Raw genomic sequence first — 20,989 nt, forward strand, 5'->3', positions numbered from 1 at the left:
CCATTAGCACTGATTCCTTTTTCCATCTGAGGAAATAATCAGGATTTAGCAGTTTACTCATGAGTTAGTGAAAGGTGAGGCCATATGTCCTAACTTATGGTGTTATGTGACTTCTGAGAATTTCAACCTCCTCCTATTTTTATCTATGAAAAAATTTAATAAGTTGCTCAATTTGTAAATCACTAACATAGTAACTTGTGGTGATGTTTTATTTGTACTGAAATATGGTGATACTTTATTTGTATGTTAATAAATAAAGTGTGCCTGGAGATCAAGGGGAAAAAGGCCAGCCATTTTTAAGTAAACATAGAAGTCAGGCTGTGGTAGCACATGCCTTTAATCCAGTCATGTGGCAGGCAGGGTCTCTGTGTTTTCAAGGGCACTAGGGAACAGCCAAGCTTGGTGACACACACCTTTAATTTCAGTACCAACCATAGAGACTTGGAGGTCTGTACAGACAGGCAGTGACAAGGAAGGAGGTAGCTAGGCTAAGAGCCAATGAGAGGGCAGAACAGCAAGGTAATAAAGGCATGGGTAGACAAAAAGTAACTCACCTTTTGATAGCTGCAGAACTGGAGAGGTGAGGTTGGTGGCTATCACTATTTCCCTGATCTCTAAGGCTTTCACTCCTATATTTGGCTTTACGTTTCTTATTTAATAAGACCGTTTAGAAATTTGGCTACATTTGGCATCCAACTATGGGGCAGGAATTCATAAAAAAGTCACTTGGCTGTGGCCTTGCGGGCTCCAGTTCGGCTGGAGCACTCGGCCAGAGCTTCACTCGGCTGGAGCTGCAAGTGGCCGGACTGCTTGTGGGGATACAGAGCCTCTGGCTCAGGCCCCATATGGCTCAGGCCAGAAAATGTGGCTGGACTTTCTTTAGCTTTTTTCCTCCTGGTGGCTAGCAGGGTCTCTCTCTCTCTCTGTCTCTCTCTCTCTCTCTCTCTGCATTTCCATTTCAGACTGCCACCACACTAGGTAGCTGCAATTCCCTTGGACTTCTACTGTTCTACACAGACTTGGTAAGTAATTAAGATATCAGATATCTTAAAGGGAGAAACTAGTTAAACGGAAAATTTTTTTTCACATTAAAAAATGAAAAAAATATTGGTCTTTGTTTAATAACACATTAGACAGTCTAAAAATAAAACAAATGAGAGGATAATTAATGTTGATGGGATGTATGTAACATTAATTATAAATATTATTTGTTTAATTATCCTTATTTTAGTATTAAAAAATTTGGTCAATTTAAGTGCCAAGATAAAAGCTTTAAAAACCTGTTAAAATAAATTGTAAAAAAATTCAGGCTAGGTGGTGGTGGCATACCCCTTTAATCCCAGCCATCGGGAGGCAGAGCCAGGTGGATCTGTGAGTTCGAGGCCAGCCTGGTATACAGGGTGAGATCCAGTACAGGCACCTAAACTACACAGAGAAACCCTGTCTTGAAAAACAAAACAAAACAAAAAAACCAAAAAAACAAAAACAAAAAAAAATTCAGATTCAAACAAAAAAATTTAAAGGTAAAATTATTTCAAGATTAAATTATATAGTTTCAGAGAGACAGCCTGTTTTCAAACAATCAAACTTAATTTATCCGGTAGCCTTACAAGAACTCCATGCTCAAGGGCGTGTACAAGCTAATTGGACTCCAGTGAAAATATTAGATTTAAGGAGATTTGAGAAAACTATAGTATCATATGACATACATTATCCATTTGTAAAGCAAATGTTAAACTTGTGGTCAACTTGTAATAAGATTATTCCTCAGGACTAAACATGTTGGTAACAGCTGTCCTAGAATCCAGAGCACAATTAAAGTGGCTTAAGAAAGAGACTAAGATAATAAAAAAAATGTAGAACTAGATATGTAAAAATTTCCCAGGATCAACTTTTTGGAGAAGGCAAATACTCTGATATACAAAGACAATGTTTATATGATAATCAAACCTTAATTCTATAAAACATGGCAGCCACAAATGCATGGGACAAAATTGGGGGGAAAAAAAAGATTAAATCAATCACAAAAGTTATAGGGCCCCATAAAATCCTTCACAGATTTCTTACAAAGGCTGTCTTCAACAGTAAATAAAATGATACCAAATTCAAAAGCTAGACAGATAATAATTAAATCTTTGGCTTTTAAAAATGCAAATACAACATACAAAAATATAATCAGGCCATTAAAGACAAGACTGGCACCCTTAGAGGATTAGATCAGGGACACAATTAATATTTAGTCTCATGACCATGATGCTATATGGGTAAAAAAAAGTAATTTCAAAAGCTTTGAGAAAAAGATGTCAGATGTTTGGTTGTGACAAACAAGGTCATTTAAAAAGAATGTAACATGGTGTTTCTACAAAAAAAAAAAAAGTTTATTCAAGGAACAATGACAACAGAATGCTCCTCCCTTCTGGATTATACAAAAAGTGTGATTAGGGTAAACATTGGACCAACAAATGTAGATCAACAAGGGACAGACAAGGTAATCCTTTGCCTTTATCCTCAAAAAACTCCCAGAGGGGCCTCATGCAGGCTCCCACAGCAAATTCAGTTCAGACCTTTCCTGTAATCATAAAAAACAAAACAAAACAAAAAAAAACTTCTCAGAACAATTAAATAACCAAATGCCTATTAAAATAAACCAGGCTGCTCGGGATGATAAAACAGCTGTAACAGAGAAAACAAAAAATTCAAGAAAAGCCATAAAGCAGTTTTTTTGCACAAACTTCTATAAATAAAGACCAAAATTAAAGTTTCAAATAAGGGGATGGCTCAGAGGTTAAGAGCAGTGGCTGTTCTTCCAGAGGACCTGAGTTAAATTCCCAGCAACTACATGATGGCTCACAACCATCTGTAATGAGATCTGGCTCCCTCTTCTGGCCTACAGGCATACATACAGGCAGAACATTGTATACATAATAAATAAATAAATCTTTAAAAAAATACAAATAAATGATGTTTTCTTGAAAGGTTTAGTAGACACGGATGCAGATGTGACAATAATTGCATCAAAATTTTGACATCCAAATTGGCCTCTTCAGGAAATAAATGTTCAGCTGTTAGGAATTAAAACATTATCTCAAGTGAAACCGAATACATGGGTGGCTCAAATGTATAGATCCAGAAGGACAGAGAGGAATATTAAAGCCGTATGTGACTAATATAGCTATAAACTTAGGGGGCCATGATCTATTACAACAATAAAATGCTCAGATTAACATTCCTGTAACCTCAAAAACAAATCATAAATTAACACGTTTCTGAGAAAAATATTAGGTGATATTATTCTAAAGAACAACCACCAGCCATCCAGATATAACAGGGCACAACAACTGCTGATCTTCCAAAGACACCAATAGCTCTACCTTTAAAATGGTTAACAGACAACCCTCTATGGGTTCAACAATGGCTTTTAACAACAGAAAAACTATAGGCTTTAAAAAAACTGATACAAGAACACTGAATACTCAACATATTAAAGAATCAACCAGCCCTTAAAATTATCTTGTATTTGTTATTTAAAAAAATTTTAGTAAGTTAAAAGTTGTAACAGACCTAAGAACAATAAACAAAATAATTCAGCCAGTGGGCTCTCTACAGCCTAAAATTCCTTTGCCTACTTTGTTACCTAAAGGATGTCCTCTTATAGTTTTCGATATAAAAGACTGTTTCTTTTCAATACCCTAGGAAAAAAAAAGAAAAAAAGATTTGCATTCAAGGTGCCTATTTATAATAATTCTCAACCAGTTAAGAGATATCAATGGAGGCTTCTCCCACAGGGAATGTTAAATAGCCCAACCCTGTGCAAATATTTTGTACAACAGCCTTTGGAAGTAAAATCATTTCTTAAATCTATAATTTATCATTACATGGACAATATTTTACTAGCTAACACAAATACAGATACATAAAAAGAATTTAAAATGATAAAAAAAAATTTGCCTTGTCGGGGCTTACAAATTGCTCCTAAAAAGATATAAAAAAGATTCTATTAATTATTTTGGATATAAAATAGGTCTACAAAAAATTAGACCCCAAAATGTACAAATTAAAAGAGATCAGTTAATGACTTAATGACTTTCAAAGGTTATTCAAAAACATTTCCCTTCTACAAACTGTTGTTGGGGTAAAAATGATAAACTAAATAATTTGTTCCAAACCTTAAAAGGTGACAAAAACTTAAATAGTCCAAAAAAAATTATCACCTAAAACTAAAAAAAAAAAAAGAAAGGCCTTGGTTAAAAAAAAAAAAAGTACAAAAAAGACATGTAGATCATGTAAATCCAAAGCTCGATTACACTTTGGTTATCTTATCCTCTAGACATTTTTCTACAAAAATTTTAATACAAAAAAAAGATATATTAAAATCTTTTTTACCAAATAAACAGATTAAAAAGTTAAAAACTTACGTAAAAAAGATCTAACTTGATTTTAAAAAAAAATTCAAACTTCGTCAATTGACAAAAATTGACCCAACAAAAATTGTCATGCCTTTATCTAAGGAGGACATTGACAAATTATGGACAAAAAGTAAACCTTGATAAAGAGCTTACAATAATTTTTTGGGAAAGATTAACAACAACAACAAAAAGATTTACCCAAAAGTGATAAAATTAAACTTATAAAGAAAACTGAGCCGGGCAGTGGTGGCGCACGCCTTTAATCCCAGCACTCGGGAGGCAGAGCCAGGCGGATCTCTGTGAGTTCGAGGCCAGCCTGGGCTACCAAGTGAGTTCCAGGAAAGGCGCAAAGATATACAGAGAAACCCTGTCTCGAAAAACCAAAAAAAAAAAAAAAAAAAAAAAAAAGAAAGAAAAAAGAAAACTGATTAGATTTTGCATCACATTGTACAAAGAACACCCATATCTAGAACTCATACATTTTATACAAATACAAACAACAGCAACAACAACAACAAAAACAGGTTAAAAATCAAAACATTTAAGTAAAATGGTTCAAAGCCTTATAATCCGGTTCAAAAATCAAAATTGTATGCTGTTCTGTTGATATTAATAGATAAATTGAAACTGCCTTTTAGGATATAGTTGGTTGCTAGAATGTCACTAATTCCCTCTCCTCTGTCCTGTCTCATAATGTTAGATAAAGGTCTGTGGAATAAAGTTGAGTAATAAATACTAGAAGTGATAAAGTAATTACTCAGAAGTAACAACCATTATTTTGTTAGACCTCTTGTCAACTCAGATTAAGTTCTGCATATTTTCTTTTAAAAGTTCTTTTCAGTTTTTCTTTAGAAGTTTGATGTTTCTAGTGTTGCAAATGCTGGTTTGTATGTAACTGTTGCTTTGTTATGTTTTGCATTAAAAGTAGTACCAATGTTCTCTTAAAGGACTTATGCTTGCCAGTCCACCCATCACTGAAGAACAAGAGAAAGGTGAAGAAATGCAGCAATCTGTTTCAGAAGGTGGGGAAGGCATTAGAGTTTTACAAGAAAAGAATGAAGAACTAAAAAGGCTTTTAATTATTGGCGAGAATGAACTCAAAAGTGAAAAGGTGGAAAAAGCAGAATTAAATGAGCAGCTTGTGAGTTTGCAGCAGCAGCTTTGTGTCGCTGAAGAAAAGAACTTGACTCTGAGGACAAAGGTGGAACAAATCCAGGCCAGTTATGACAGTGCAGTTGCTGAGTTACATATGCAGAAAGCTGTGAACCAAGAGCAGGAGGAGAGGATCCTGAAATTGTCACAGGAGTTGGAAACTGCTACAAGAAGCATCACAAGCAATGTTTCACAGATAAAACTAATGCAAACAAAAATAGATGAACTGCGGTCACTTGATTCACCTTCTCATATTTCAAAAATAGATTTACTTAATCTCCAGGATCTGTCACATGGTCCTAAAGGTGATAATTTGCTGAACACATCACTACAGCTTCCAGATAATGACATGTCAAGCAAATGGGTTAAGGAATATCATATTCAAGAGCACAATAGGGAAATTTCCTTCCACTCTGTTATTGAAACCATCTGGGGAGTATGTAAAGAGATTGTGAAGACCTCTTCTGAAAAGTCTCATCAGATTCAGGGCCTGGAAGAGCAAATTGAAAAATTACAGGTAGAAGTAAAAGGCTACAGGGATGAGAACAATGAACTACGAGCAAAGGAGAGTGAGGGTATGCATCAAGATCACCAACTGAAAGAAAAAGAAAGTCTTATACAGCAACTCAGAGAAGAACTGCAAGAAAAGAGTGTTAGTCTTGGGGTTCAAGTACAGCTTGTGGCCGAAAGAGAGCAAGCTCTTTCAGAGCTTACCCAGGATGTTGCGTGCTATAAGGCAAAAATAAAGGAACTTGAAATGATGGTAGAGACCAAAAAGGATGAGTGTAGGCGCTTAGCCGAATTAGAGCAAGTCATTTTAGAGAAGGAATCTGCCATCTTAAATCTAGAAGCAAGTCTGAAGGAATTTGAAGCAAATCACCAGGATCACATCAAAAACACCAAAGATTTAAATGAAAAGGAAACCAAGTTGGAAGAAGAAATCTCACAGTTGACAAATAACTTGCTTAATATGAAACAGTCACTTCAGTTAAAGGAAGAAGAAAGAGAAGCTAGCAGACGAGAAACAGAAAAGTGAGCTAAGTTTTATTTAAACTATCTCAACTATGTAAAATACTTCACATTGTGTGTGTGTTTGTGTGTGTCTGTTGCATGTGCACATGTTTGCAGAGGTCAAAGAACAACTGTGGAAGATAGTCCCTTCCTGTAACATGTGGGCTCCAGAAATTGAACTGAGGTCATGAGGCTTGGCAGTAAGTGCCTCTATTCACTAAGTCATCTTGCAGGTTCCAGGCATTCATTTTTCTACATAATTTTGAATAGTTTGCTGGACATTATTTAATTTGGTAGAATATAGTATATATGCTGAGTGAAGCTTCATAAACCTTTAGAAACAGAAGTTGTATGTAAAAAATGATACTTCTAAGAGCCCCTCCACCCCCATGAGGCCCTCTGGAGCACTCATTGCTAGTTTACACATTCTATGTTGTGAAAAGATGTAGTTCTGTAACACTTGTTACCATTTCACACAGTGATCCTAAGCAGCTAGTGGTGCCACAACGCAGATATTTTGTGATCCATTTTTCTTTTCAGAATGAAAGAGGAGCTTGCTGCTAACTCTGTTCTTACTCAGAAGCTCCAAGCAGATCTTCAGAGGAAGGAAGAAGATTATGCTGAGCTGAAAGAGAAACTCACTGATGCCAAAAAGCAGATTGAGCAGGTACAGAAGGAGGTAGGTTATATGGAAGCCCTGTGGGCAGTTTGATGTGGTAGAGATTTTTTTCTTTTAGGTTTCAAGTTTAGATGTAGATTTTAGGATTAAACTGAAATCTGTGAACTTGAATTTTTCTTAAAATGATGAACACCATTAATTTACAAAAGAAAATGCAGCTAACAAATAAACCGAAGGTTAATAATGAAGAAAATATGTGGATATCATGGCTTTGGACATGATCCTCGCCTGCTGCAGATAATAAACCTTTCTCCACTCAAAAGTTTGCGTGCATGTGTGTAAAATATATATGCTTTAGATACAAGAATAGAATCTTTTCTTTAAAAAGCATAAAATTCATGTTTCTCTAAAAAAAAAGTAATTTTGTACGTAATATTTAGGGTATACAGAGTGACTTATAACAAATTTTCACTATAATTTAATTTAAATGGAATTTGGCACCTTCAATGTGTTATGGTAATAGACTAACATATTTTCAAAATAGGGAATTTAGTTACCCAGTTCAAAGGTGTAACATACGAAGAGATAATTAGGGAGGGAGAAACCCATTCCATTTCTCCTAGCCATTTTCCTTGAAGGTAGTACATGTATCTAGTTATCTTCTTGCCATCTAATTTTCCTTTGCTCTGTATTTTTCCCCCTGTATCTTCTTATGGAAATTGAAAATATTTTGCTGGGTATGGTGACATGTACATGCCTTTAATCCCAGCACTTGGGAGACAGAGGCAGGTGGATCTCTGAGTTCAAGGCCAGCCTGGTCTGCAGAGTGAATTCCATGACAGCACAGAGGAACACTGTTTTGAAGGAAAAAAAAAAAAAGGAAAAAGAAACTTGAAAACATCTTAAGAACCTTCTCCCCTCCCCTCCCTTCTCCTCCCTTTTGCTTCCCTCTCCTTTCCTCAGCAGGCAAGCTGCACATCTTGACAGTTAGCTTTAGAGAAGAGAAGAGGGGAAAAAATAATACTACTAGAGTTATGCCTGCAAGGAGGAGGAAGCCACTTGCTGGGTACAAGGGACTCTAAAGAAACAGTAAGTAAGGAAGAGCAAAGTGTTAGGGAAAGCATGCTTAGAATAGAAATAGAAAAAAAAGGTGCTGACCTTTTCCACTTAGTAATGTATTTACCTTTAGCAGTATCTGTACTTTTCTGTTGTGATTAAAGGGCATGTTACCTGAAGATATGGCCATAAATTTTAAACAACAACAAAAAGTTTAAAAATGTTCAATTTGCTTCATAAATTTTGCTTTGTAGGTATCTGTAATGCGTGATGAAGAGAAATTATTGAGGATTAAAATTAATGAGCTGGAGAAAAAGAAAAACCAGTATTCTCAGGAAATAGAGATGAAACAGCGGACCATCCAGCAGCTCAAGGTAGTATTTATGTTGTTAATGGTGCTTGAAGTCCATTCTGCTGGTACATTTTATTGCCTGATAAAATGTGTGTCTTTATTTATTTTTTACGGTACCAACATTTTGTCTTTTTTTGTTGCTTTGAGATAGGGTGTCACTTTGTACCTAGATAGACCATGACTCATCACAAGTTATTCCATCATCACTTCTCAAGTGTCAGGATTGTAGGCACAAGCCACCAGACCCTACTACCATATGATTGTTTGTTTTGTTTAGATTCAGACAGTCTAGACTGATCTGTAATGATCCATCCTAAAATAGATTGTAGAGACTGTGATGAGCTGATGGGAGATTGAAGAGTGTAGTCTTGGTGACCTGACAGGTTAAAGTTAGAATTGTAATTGAGCTTTTCCCCTTAAGTCTCCTGATAGTTCTCAGACCTTACAACTGCTTTTTAGATAGAGGACTTTTATATTTTGTACATTTTGTGTTTCATAATGGGGAACCTTAACATTTTTTTTCCTGTAATTAGTATACATTATACTTTCATTGTCCCTTGTTTTTTGCATCTTATGATATGTGAGAACACGTTTCTGTAAAATACTCAGTAGGTATAACATATTAAAAGTTATAACAATCATAACTGATTTAAAAGTATAAGATTATTGTCTATATTTTTAATCAAAACAATTTACACTTGTTTATTTATGTGTGTGTGCGCACGTGTTTATATGACTAAATGTATGGTTGCACATGTGCCATGGCACTTGTATACCCCACTGCATATGTGGAGGTCAGAGGACAGCTTGTGAGACTTTTCTTTCATTCTGTGGGTGCTAGGGCTAGAACTCAGGCTCCCTGGGCTTGGCAAGCACCCTACTCACTGACCCATCTTACTAGTTTTGTTTATTTATTATTTATTTATTATTAATACCTACTTGTTCATTGCTCTAGAAGCTATGGTTCCTGGAAGAATGGAGCCAAAGAATGAGGTGGACCAAAGTCTCATGCATTAGTGAACTTTATTCAGAGCCTCAGACAGTTTATACTCTGAGGGTTAAGAAAGGTCACATGAGAAAATTCTCATGAGTTCAAGCTGTATATAATCACAAGGACAAGCCACATTTGGCAAAACCATGTTTTTTTTCCATGGAGATATATAAAGGATAATTTAAACATTTAATTAAATAACAACAGAAGGCAATAATGAGTAATCTGAAGTAAACCCACCTGCAAGGTGCAAAAAAACACATTCCAAGAACAATTCTGTGTTTTGAAGAAACAGGTCTCAAGATTCTTGTCTTGTTTTCTTGGACTGTTTTCATAAGCACTTGACATTCTCCTCACAGGACTCCATTTCTGGACCGTGTTCCAACACCCACTATTAACTATTAAGTATTGATTTATATGTGCCTTTAATTGTATTCTTTAAATTTTTAGGAGCAGTTAAATAATCACACAATGGAAGAAGCTGTACAACAGTATGAGAGAGTATGCAAAGGTCAGAACCAAGTTCCTCTTTCTAGAATAAAATTGACTGGTAAATAGTTACAATAACAGTTAACATTTTTCTTTAAAAATGTAGAAATGATGGTGGCCAAAGATACGTTATCAAAAATAAAAGGCATTAATTCTGCTAAATAACTTTTAAACTTAAAATTGATTATTAGAAAAGCAATAGGTAATATTTATTCAGTGCAACACTGATTTCTTGGTTATGGCCAGTCCTTTTTAAAAATATTTTTATTGGTTCTTTGAGAATTTCATACCATATGTTTTGATCGTGTTCACCGTTCTCCCAATTCTCAGATCCACTCCATCCTACCTTTCCTGTTCCTCCCAACTGTAACACGAATTACTAAATGATCTTATTAATAGAAAACACGGAACCAGGTATTGGGGTAAAAGCTGAAACATCAGAGAAAGAGAATAAGCCAGCCTCGTCCTTACCTCTGTGAAATCTTCAGCCTCGAGAGAGATCCTGTTTATTCACACCTTAGATACCTTTCTATGCCCTGCCATCTTACTTACTTCCTAGTGCTGGGATTAAAGGTGTGTGCCATGCCTGGCTCTGTTTCCAGTATGGCCTTGAACTCACAGAGATATGGATGGATCTCTGCCTCCTGAATGCTGGGATTAAAGGATTGTGCTACCACTGCCTGACCTCTATGTTTAACTGGGGTACACAATATATCAACACATTTCCTTTTTTTTTTTTTTTATTTAAAATAATAAAAGGTTATAACTAATATAAGAAAAACTATATACAATAAGTACAATAACTATGCAATATATACAGGCAATACATATATCAATAATGTCTAGTCCATTTGCATTTGACAAATTCAGTGAAAATACTTCATTATCTATCCTATTTTGGTGAGTCCAAAATGTATCTAATTCACTTTCTATCTTAACTTGTATTACCAATCAAAAACTTATCTTTTGATGTCTTTCATACATATACATTTTATACCTCTTTAGTGAGTTTCTGTTCAGAATTTGTCAAGGAAAACTATAACTATAACTATCTAATCTTCAACTCCCTTAGAGACCCGAGAAGGAAATAATATTAAGTGAGTAAGGAAGAAATGCAAACAAGCGACTTCCAAAAAATGTGAGAATTGGTAGAAACAGTTGGCTGCCTGGATATTCCTAACCCAAGGTTCCTCTGCAACATTGGGGCATCCATCTTCAGCCTACAGGCCTAGCATATCTGACAGACTCATCTGTGAAGCAGGATTTTTTAAAGAGCCTTCCTACCTTGTCTTGGCAAGGATCAGCAGTCCTTTCTTTTGTGTCCTGCTTGTCAATTTTGGACAGCATACTGTCAGCAGTTTAGGCAAGGGCACTTTCTTGCCCAGTGACTAACTTTTGCTACAAAGAAAGTAAACTCCATATGGAGTTCCTTCGGTGCCCATTATCTTCTCTGAAGTAGATTGGTGCTGTTAGGAGCAGACATAACTGATAGTCATTAAAAAAAAAAAAGAAATAAAATCTGTGTTATTAAAACATTGTAAGTGCCATCTTCTATAGATCTCTGAAGTGTTTGAAGATGACCTGTCAATCTAAAATATATTTCTGTTTAGCCTTAGAAACATACCTAGTATGACTACAAGTTTGATTGCAATGACTATTAACTTGTATTTCTTATATCCTAATTAGTTGGTAATAATAACTTTCAAGGACTAGCAATTTACATTATATTGTTAAATGAACTGTATAGGTACAATACCTTGAACAAGATTAGAAATATGTGTACAGTGTTTTCTAACAAAATCAATCTCAACTTTGTATCAATATACATAATTTGTATATAATATACAAAAATCCAATCCAGTATAACATATTTAAAACTAGTAGTTGCCTTTAAAAGTAGATTCAATAATCTACTTTTTTAATCTTATATCTATATCCCTTATTTTTTCTTTTCAGACTAGATTCTATAATCTACCCTTTATCCATTATTTCTCTCTTTTTTTTTCAGAGTAGATTCAATAATTTACCTATCTATATCCTCTTTTTTTTTCTTTCTTTTTTTTTTTTTTTTCAAGACAGGGTTTCTCTGTGTAGCTTTGGAGCCTGTCCTGGAACTCATCTCTCTCTGTAGACCAGGCTGGCCTTGAGCTCTCAGAGATCTGCCTGTCTCTGCCTCCTGAGTGCTGGGATTAAAGGCATGTGCTACCACTGCATGACCTCTATGTTTATATAGTGGCTAGCTTTGTCTTCTGATCCCTAGGCAAGCTTTATTGGGGTACACAATATATCACCACACCCAACTTTGTGTGTGTCTCTGTCTCTGTCTCTATCTCCAAGACCAGTTTGTGCTACCATTTTATGTTTGGATGTGTGGCTTTCCACTGCAGCAGGGCCTACTTACCAGGGCCTATACTCACTTTCTAGGGGCTGTCCTGACCTTTCCTTCCCCAGCAGTTAACAGTTGCCAATAACTTGTCAGCCGTGGGTGGGACTCTGTGCCCAGTTTCCCTCTCTGCGCTGGGATTTGGTCTGACTTGGTTTTGTACAGGTCTTTTACATAATGTCACTCTGCCGCTTCTGCAGTGATCCCTGAACTTTCGGGGGATTGGGAGAGGTTCAGTATGCTTCCTGTTCTTACCTTACATTATCTTTGTCCCTTTGTTGAAAAATAAATTAACTATAAATGTGATAATTTATTTTCTGGTCTTTCATTTCTAATTTTTGATCTATTTGTCTTCATGCTAGCATGTCACTATTATGGAAACATTGTGATGTGTTTTAAGATTGGGAAGTGTGAGTACACCCATTTTTGTTTCATTTGTAAAAATTTTTTGCCTCTTTTAGGTGCTGTGCATTGCCACGTGAATTTTAGGACTAGTCTGTTCACTTCTACATAAAAGACATATGTAATTCTAGTAGTAGTGATTGTATTAAATCTGTTCTAATTGGGAAGATTGCTGTTCAACAAAATCTTTCATTAATGCTGGATATACCTTTGTATTTATTTAGGTCTTAAGTTTCAGTGGTTATTTCTGTATTTTCAGTTATACATTTTCTGAATTTTTTTATTAAAATTATGTGAGTTCTTTGTATATTTTGAATTGAACTATTAACAACAGTTTTTCTCACACATTTAGATCTAAGTGTTAAAGAGAAGGTGATTGAAGACATGAGATTGACACTAGAAGAGCAAGAACAAACTCAGGTAGAACAAGACCAAGTGCTTGAGGCCAAGCTAGAGGAAGCTGATTGGCTAGCCAGAGGTAAAGTGAAACTGCATCTCAAAACTTACTTTTTTTGCTTTAATTTTCCTTTTCAAAATGGTATAGAGTTTATAATAATTCATAATTTTTGACTGCCTTGACACTTGTCTTTTCCACTGTGAAGAAAATGATTGTTTTCTGAGTAAAGTTGTGTATCATAAAGAAACAAGAATGCTCCATGATGGAGCTGGAGAGAAGACTCAGTGATTAAGAGCACTTGTAGCTCTTTCAGGGAATCTAGGTCCAGTTCCCTACACCGACATGGTGGCTTACAACCAACCATCTGTATCTTCTAGTCCAGGAGATCCAGTACCTCTTGATCTCAACAGATACCAGGCATGTACACGGAGCACATACACACATGTAGACAAAACACTCATCCACATAAAATAAGAAATCTATGAAGAAAAAGCCATTTGATTGATTTGTGTCTGCAAGCATTTAGCATTAATTTGTTCATCTCACTAAGTTCTGATTCCATTGCTGTCAGCATCATCCATTTTTCTAGCATGTAGAGAAAATTACAACACTTACTATTCATTAAACTAATTATAGTCTGGTACAAAAGGAAAGAAATGTATGTACTTATTTTTATGACTTTTTTTAACATGTAATTTTGTACATTTGCTGTGTTAGCCTATTATCTGCATCTGTGAAGTGTGCTTGGTAATGACTTATGGCATGTGGCACATTTGTGATCGCACATTAGTGTTGTGATAATATGAGAGTACTCAGTAAACCCTTGAACTGTGTATTGGTGGATGACGTCCTTCATACTTTCATAGCCATTTTCATAGACTTTTTTCTTTCTTGAGCACTTCAATAATTGTATCGTGTAATTTCAAATTAAAATACATTTTTACTCAGTACTTGGAACATTTATCTTTGAGCACATGAGAAGTCCCTGTAGTTCCTCTTCACTAGGATTTGGTGAGGGCGGCTGCAGAGATGTCTCAGAGATTAAGAGCAGTTTTTGACCTTGTAGAGGACCAGGGTTTGGTTCGCAACACCCCTGTGGTGGCTTACAACCATCAGTAACTCTAGGTCCAGGGGATCTGATGCCCTCTTCTGACTTCCTTGTGTATATGTGTGATACACATACGTACATTCATATGTACAAACAAACAAATAAGGTGATCTGAAAGAATTTGTTGAGACTCCTTAAAGATCAGCTGTTAGGGGCTGGAGAGATGGCTCAGAGGTTAAGAGCACTGGCTGTTCTTCCAGAGGTCCTGAGTTCAATTCCCAGCAACCACATGGTGGCTCACAACCATCTGTAATGAGATCTGGCTCCCTCTTCTGGCCTGCAGGGATATATGCAAGCAGAACACTGTATACATAATAAATAAGTAAATTAAAAAAAAAATCAGCTGTTAGAAAAATTTACACACAACCTTTGTACATATATACGTATAAACAAACAAATAAGGTAATCTGAAAGAATTTGGTGAGTGCTTAAAGTTCAGCTGCTAGGATAATTTTATTCCCATTTTGGTGTATATTTTGGGCTCTGCTAATTTTTTTCTTCTCAATCCATCCTTCCTTCCTTCCTTCCTTCCTTCCTTCCTTCCTTCCTTCCTTCCTTCCTTCCCTTATTTATTTATTTATTTATTTATTTATTTATTGCCAGCCAAACATATTGCTGCATGTCATAACATTATTTGTACTTTAAATTAGAATTGGATAAATGGAAAGAAAAGTTCAAAGATCTGGAAGCTAGAAGTAATCAACAGTCAAATAAAGAACCCATGGATGACACAGACGTACTAAGAAAGAAGCTCAGTAATCTTCAGGACGAGCTGCAGGTATCATTTCTCTCTCTCCCTCCTTTCTGTCCATTGGGTTTCTGAGAGTAGAACTCAGCATTTTGTATTTTATAGATAGTTTTGTGGGTGAAATAATGCATAGTGATTAATATAGAGAAGAAACTTTGAACACATTTTGAAAATATCCTGGGGAAAATTCCCAAGACATAATTTATTATGAGCCAATGAAATCACAGTGATTGTGTCCTCAACTTTATGTTTTATATGTGTAATTAACTTTTTTTTTGGTGTGTGTATGTGTGTGTGTGTGTGTGTGTGTGTGTGTGTGTGTGTACCACAGCATATGTGGAAGTCAGTGGACAACTTTTAGTTGTTAAGGCAGAATTTCTTTTTTCTGTTGCTAAGCAGCATCTTCAGGCTAGCTGGTTCATTCACTTCTGGTAATCCTTCCATCTCTGCCTCCCATTTGCTGTAGGAGTGCTGGTGTTACAGATGGACACCACCATGTATATTTTAAAGCATGGGTTCTAGGTCTAGCTTTGAGGGACAGGCTTTTGCAGCCAGTACGTTTACCTGCTAAGCCCACCTGACCCATGTATATGTAATATTTAAATTACTGCTTTTGTTGTCTTTGTATCTATTTTTCTACTCCATTTTTTACCTAGCAAATATTGCTCTGGAGAAGACAGTCATTGGGAGACTTATTTTGATTATTGGTAACTTTTTCCATGTTTAATTATCATTTGGAATAGAGTTGTATATCTGAACATTGAAACATGAACATATACTGCATAAAGGAAATCTTATTTTATATTTATATACATTCTTGTTCAGGTTTAATGTACTATATGTAGGGTATATAGAACACAGTATTGGGGGGAATAAATACTTTTTTCATTGGATTTAGCACCTACTAGAGACTAGCATGAAACTCTATATATTTGAGGGTGAGCTTGAACTTTGATCCTCCTGCCTCTCCCCCCAAGATGATGAAATTATGGAAGTGTATGTACCCCATGCCTAGTTCTTCATCTGATTTTTATTTTTATTTTTTTGCTCTGTTTTGTTTTTTATTTTTTGTCTTTGAAACGTTCTCACTATGTAGCCCTGGCTGTCCTGGAACTAACTATATAGACCAGGCTGGCCTTGAACTCATAGAGATCATACCTGCCTCTGCCTTCTAAGTGCTGGGATTAAACGCATGTGTCCTGAGTTATTTACTGAAAATAACAGGAAGAATTACTTTTTCTTTGTAATAACTAATTATAGATTTTAGAGTGTGTCCTTTCCATTTAAAAAATGCACAAGCAGCCAGAACAAATGATCCATTTGTTGTGACAAACAGTAATACATCTGCCATATTAAGATTGTTGTTGTGTTTGCATTTCTCCAAGATAATATAATCTCCTGTCTTGCAAACTTTATTTCTGATATGGAGTGCTGCTGTTTTGGTTTTAGAGTTTTCTTTGGATTTTCAATGTCTGAAATTAGATGGCTATGAGTACAAATATCTCTGGAATTCAGTTTGAAAATCACTTATCTCTATTCTCTGACCATTTCTCCTGAATGATTCTTTAATAAATTATACAGGGTTTTTTTTTTTTTTTTGACATTCTGTGTTTTGTTTTTTTATTTTTGGAGCTATACAATTTCAAGTGACTGTTACAGACCAGGTGTCAGCAACCTCCCCCCCCCCTTTTAGTTATAGTTATTGGAGTCACTGTAACACTTGCAGAAATGTCAATTGTTTAGTTTATCTTAAGCTCATTGATGAAGGAACTTCATAGGAAAATATTGTTTATAAGCAATGCAAGCCAGTTAATGTTCTTGTTTAAAATCTGAAATAAATTGAGATTGTCATTATTTAACAAAAAACATTTGTTTGATTTTTTTGAAAAGGTAAAAATGGTTGGATTGCATGAAAATATTATTGAGACTTACTACTTAGTCATGTGAAAATAACTTTTATCATCTGCTCAGGAATCTGAAGAGAAATATAAAGCTGATAGAAAAAGATGGTTAGAGGAAAAAGCAGCCCTTACTACTCAAGCAAAAGAAGCTGAGAATCTACGGAACAAAGAGATGAAAAAATATGCTGAAGACAGGGAGCGCTGTTTAAAGCTACAGAACAAAGTGGTTGGTAGCAGTGGTTCTTCAATATATTTCACCTTTCCCCTTGCTTTGTTAAAGTTATTCCAGTTCTTGTTGTGAGCAGGTTGTCTTTTTGTAAGATAACCTCCCATTTGACCATGACATTCAGTCTTGTGTTTTCATAGCTTTTCTCACTTCATTTAGACACTTGGAAAATGCCTGATTGTATTTCCATGATTGTTAAGGATATTTAACAATTGTCATGTTTACTGCCCATCTGTATTTCATCTTTAGTGAACTGTGCGTTCTCATGAGCCCAAATGGGGTTTGTTTAATGTTTTTGGTGTTTAATATTTTGAGTTTTTTTTTTTTAAATATCTAGATAGTAATCCTCTTGTCAGGAGCATGTATAGCTAGCAAAGATTCTATAGGTTCTCTCCACTTCATTATTTCCTTGACCGCGTAGAAGCTTTTGACTTTTTTGTAATCCCTTTTGTCAGTTCTAGAGATTATTTTCTGAGCTAATAGAGAAATACTTTGCCAATGCTTGTGTCTCAGAGTGTTCCTCCAACAGTTTCAGAGCTTCTAGCCTTTTGGCCCACTTTGAATTTATTTTTGTGCAGGGTGAGAGAGATAGGATCTTAGTATTTTTATTCTGCATTTTGCTGTCCAGATTTGCCAGCACCACGTTCTAAAGGGGCTTTGTCCATTGTGTTTTGGTATCTTTGCCAAAAATTAAGGTGTTTGTAGCTGTGTGAGTTTCAGCCCGTGTCTTCTTTTCTGTTCCCTGTGGAAACACATCTGTTGCTATGCTAGTGTCATGCTGGTTTGTTATGGTGGCTTTGAAGTATGACCTGAGATTGTGATGTCTCCAGTATTCCAGTATTGTTCTTTTTGCTTAGGATTGCTTTGGTTATCTGGAATCTTTTGTAGTTCAAAGTGAATTTTTGGATTGATTTTTTTCCCCCTGTTGGTGAAGATTGTCATTAGAATTTGAAACTGTAGATTATTTTTGGTGATGTGGGCATTTTACTATATTAATCCTGCCAATACTTGAACACAGAAGTTTTTGTGTTCTAGTGTCTTCTTCAGTTTCTTTGGTGTTTTAAAATTTTCACTGCAGAGGGCTCTCACTTCTTGCTTTGGTTTATTTTTAGGTATTTTGTTTTTCATTAAAGCCATTGGGAATGGAATTGTTTTTCTGGTTTCTCTTTTTGGTATGTTTATCATTAGTGTATGCAGAATCTACTGAATTCTGTTCATTTTGTATGCTGCTACTTTGCTTAAGATGTTGATCAGTCCTAAGATTTTTCTGTATAGTTTCTATATACAGAATTATGTTGTTTGTTAATAGGAATAGTTTGACGTTTTCCTTTCCTATTTTTATCTTTATCTTGGCTTATTGCACTACAATGTCTAGTCTTATATTGAATAAGAGTGGAAAAGTGGATACCATTGTCTCTTTCTTTGTTGTATCAGAAATGTTTTGCCTTTCCTCCATTTAGTATAGTGTTGGCTATAGGTTAATCATGTGACTTGTTATGTTGAGGTATTCAAGGGCAGATGATGGTTCAGATGGCATTTCTATCTTGCCGAATATTGTGTTTTTCTAATTTGAAGTTTCTTTTTTTTCCTTTAAATTATTTATTTATTTATTTATTTATTTATTTATTTATTTATTTATTTATTTATTTATGTTTGATTTAAAGTTTCTTTTCTTCTGGCTCACGGTATACTTGTAAGCCATGTTCAGTGTGTAGCTTTTGACACTTGCTCTGGGTTCCCAGAGTAGTTTCAAGAGGGCCTAGAGTGGCCAAGCTGTGCACTTCACAGGGCTTTTAAAACTGTTTTTTTGTTACTGCTCTGGTGGTGTGCCAAGAGGAAAAAGTTCACCACTGCTTCCTTTCCTTTGCCAATTTCACTGATGTACTTCATAAGACTTTGACTCCTTTTTCTCTTCTGTGAAGTGCTTGTCACAGAAAGGACAGTGCAAAGTTTTTGAGGCTGTTTTAAGCTGGGACTCTGGCCCTCTGCCTGCATTCCCTCTCATTGGAAGGAAAGACCTTGTAATGGGCTCTGGACCTTGTTCTGTTCTGCAAAGATTTCTACTTCCTTTACAATTGAAACTAGAAACATTCAGTGTTAACTCACCTTCTAATGGTAGCTGCTTCCATCTGTTTTCAGGTTAGTCCTTGGAGGTGCTAGCAGTTTCCATGTTTAAATTTTCTGTTTTCTTTAATTTGACACAATATTTCACACTTGTTTGAACCCACTACAAATGACTGTTAAATATTCATTTTTCTTATAATTAAATGTTTTTTTGTTATTTTCATTTTATGAGTATGGGTGTTCTTCTTGTATGTCTGTGTACTCTGTGTGTGTGTGTGTGTGTGTGTGTGTGTGTGTGTGTGTGTATCTGGTACCTGCAGCGGCCAGAGAATATGTTGGATACCCTGGAACTAGAGTTAACCCTGTGAGTACTGGAAATTGAACCCATGTCCTCTAGAAGAGCACCCAGTGCTCTTAACTGCTGAGCTGTCAGCTCCCTTATATCATTTTTCTATGTTTAGTAACTATGAGGTGTGTCATTTGTTGTACTGTAATTTTATTCTTTTATTATTTGAATATTGTTGGAAATAATGTTATATAAAATGCTATAGCTATAATTATTTATTGAAAGAAATTACCAGTAATCTGGTTCTTTTGAAAGTGGACTAAGGACAAATAAGACATGTGGATATTCATTTATTTTGAGTCAGGGTCTCATGTAGCCTTGGCTAGCCTAGAACTCACTGTATAGACCAGGCTGGCCAGGGATTCACAGAGATCCACCTGCTTATGCCTCCTGAGTGTTAGGATTAAAGGTGTGGGCCACCACTCCTGGCATGAGTATTTAATATATAATAAGTGGGTTTTTTGTATTTTATAAGCATTTCATCCACACATGAATGAATAGTATGTTCTGTATTATATTCATCATGTTATATTTAATAAAAATGTAAAAACATTCTTAGATTCATTATAATGATTTATGTTAAATTTTTAAATTAATTTTTTAAGTTAGGAAACAAGGTGATGGGTTCCGTTTTGGCATATTTATACCTGTGTCATTATGCTTCGGTGACTTTGGCGCTTGTTGACTAGGAAACACTAACAGCACAGCTGGCAGAGAAAACTGCTGACCTTCAGAAGTGGAGAGAGGAGCGGGACCAGCTGGTCACAGCTTTAGAGGTGCAGATGAAGGCGCTGCTCTCCAGCATCGAGCACAAGGAGGAGGAAGTCCAGCAACTGAAAAGGGCTGCAGCAGAAAGCGCGGGGCCGGTCAGTGCACCCCACTTCCTGTACCTTCCTGTTGAGCACAGACTGCTTCCAGATTACTTCCCAACTGCAGTTACTCAGGACATCAGAAAAGAAGCAAAAGCTTGAACATTTTGGATAATTTTCATGGTTTTTGAATTTTCATAGTTTATTATTATAGTCGATTTGTCAATGGCCAAAACATAACACTTCCTCTTAGTAGTTTGTTCATACTTCCCAGATTAAAGTAATTAGAAAGTCTACAATTTAGGATAATCTTAATCTACTTGGAATTGTAAAAATGTGTTTTAGTTTGAGGTTTTGGTGGCACTTGAATAATTGGATACACCCTTTATTAAATTTAATTAATTGATTAAAAAAATTGAGGTGGTCTCATTTTAGCTCTATTTGTCCTGGAACTCATAGAGATATACCTGTCCCTGCTGGGATTAAAGGCATGCACCACCAATGCACCCATTCTAGCCTACCCTTAATT

The 20,989-nt window shown here is 35.6% G+C and overlaps 1 protein-coding gene across 4 annotated transcripts in view; it reads left to right on the top strand.

Annotated features, from left to right (window-relative positions):
- Kif20b (kinesin family member 20B) overlaps positions 1 to 20,989 on the top strand; it is a 67,574-nt gene that overhangs the window by 33,836 nt on the left and 12,749 nt on the right. For 2 of the 4 annotated variants that reach the window (XM_076562666.1, XM_076562671.1), the window contains exons 19-26: positions 5,354 to 6,590; positions 7,110 to 7,248; positions 8,499 to 8,618; positions 10,038 to 10,098; positions 13,214 to 13,339; positions 15,017 to 15,144; positions 17,086 to 17,241; positions 20,341 to 20,517. In XM_076562666.1, coding sequence (XP_076418781.1) covers positions 5,354 to 6,590; positions 7,110 to 7,248; positions 8,499 to 8,618; positions 10,038 to 10,098; positions 13,214 to 13,339; positions 15,017 to 15,144; positions 17,086 to 17,241; positions 20,341 to 20,517 — 2,144 coding nt within the window. The remainder of the gene's footprint in view (positions 1 to 5,353; positions 6,591 to 7,109; positions 7,249 to 8,498; positions 8,619 to 10,037; positions 10,099 to 13,213; positions 13,340 to 15,016; positions 15,145 to 17,085; positions 17,242 to 20,340; positions 20,518 to 20,989) is intronic. The other 2 variants (XM_076562668.1, XM_076562675.1) reach the window with 1 other exon arrangement.

The sequence above is a fragment of the Peromyscus maniculatus genome, chromosome 1 (assembly GCF_049852395.1).
Source record: "Peromyscus maniculatus bairdii isolate BWxNUB_F1_BW_parent chromosome 1, HU_Pman_BW_mat_3.1, whole genome shotgun sequence".
Lineage (NCBI taxonomy): Eukaryota > Metazoa > Chordata > Mammalia > Rodentia > Cricetidae > Peromyscus > Peromyscus maniculatus.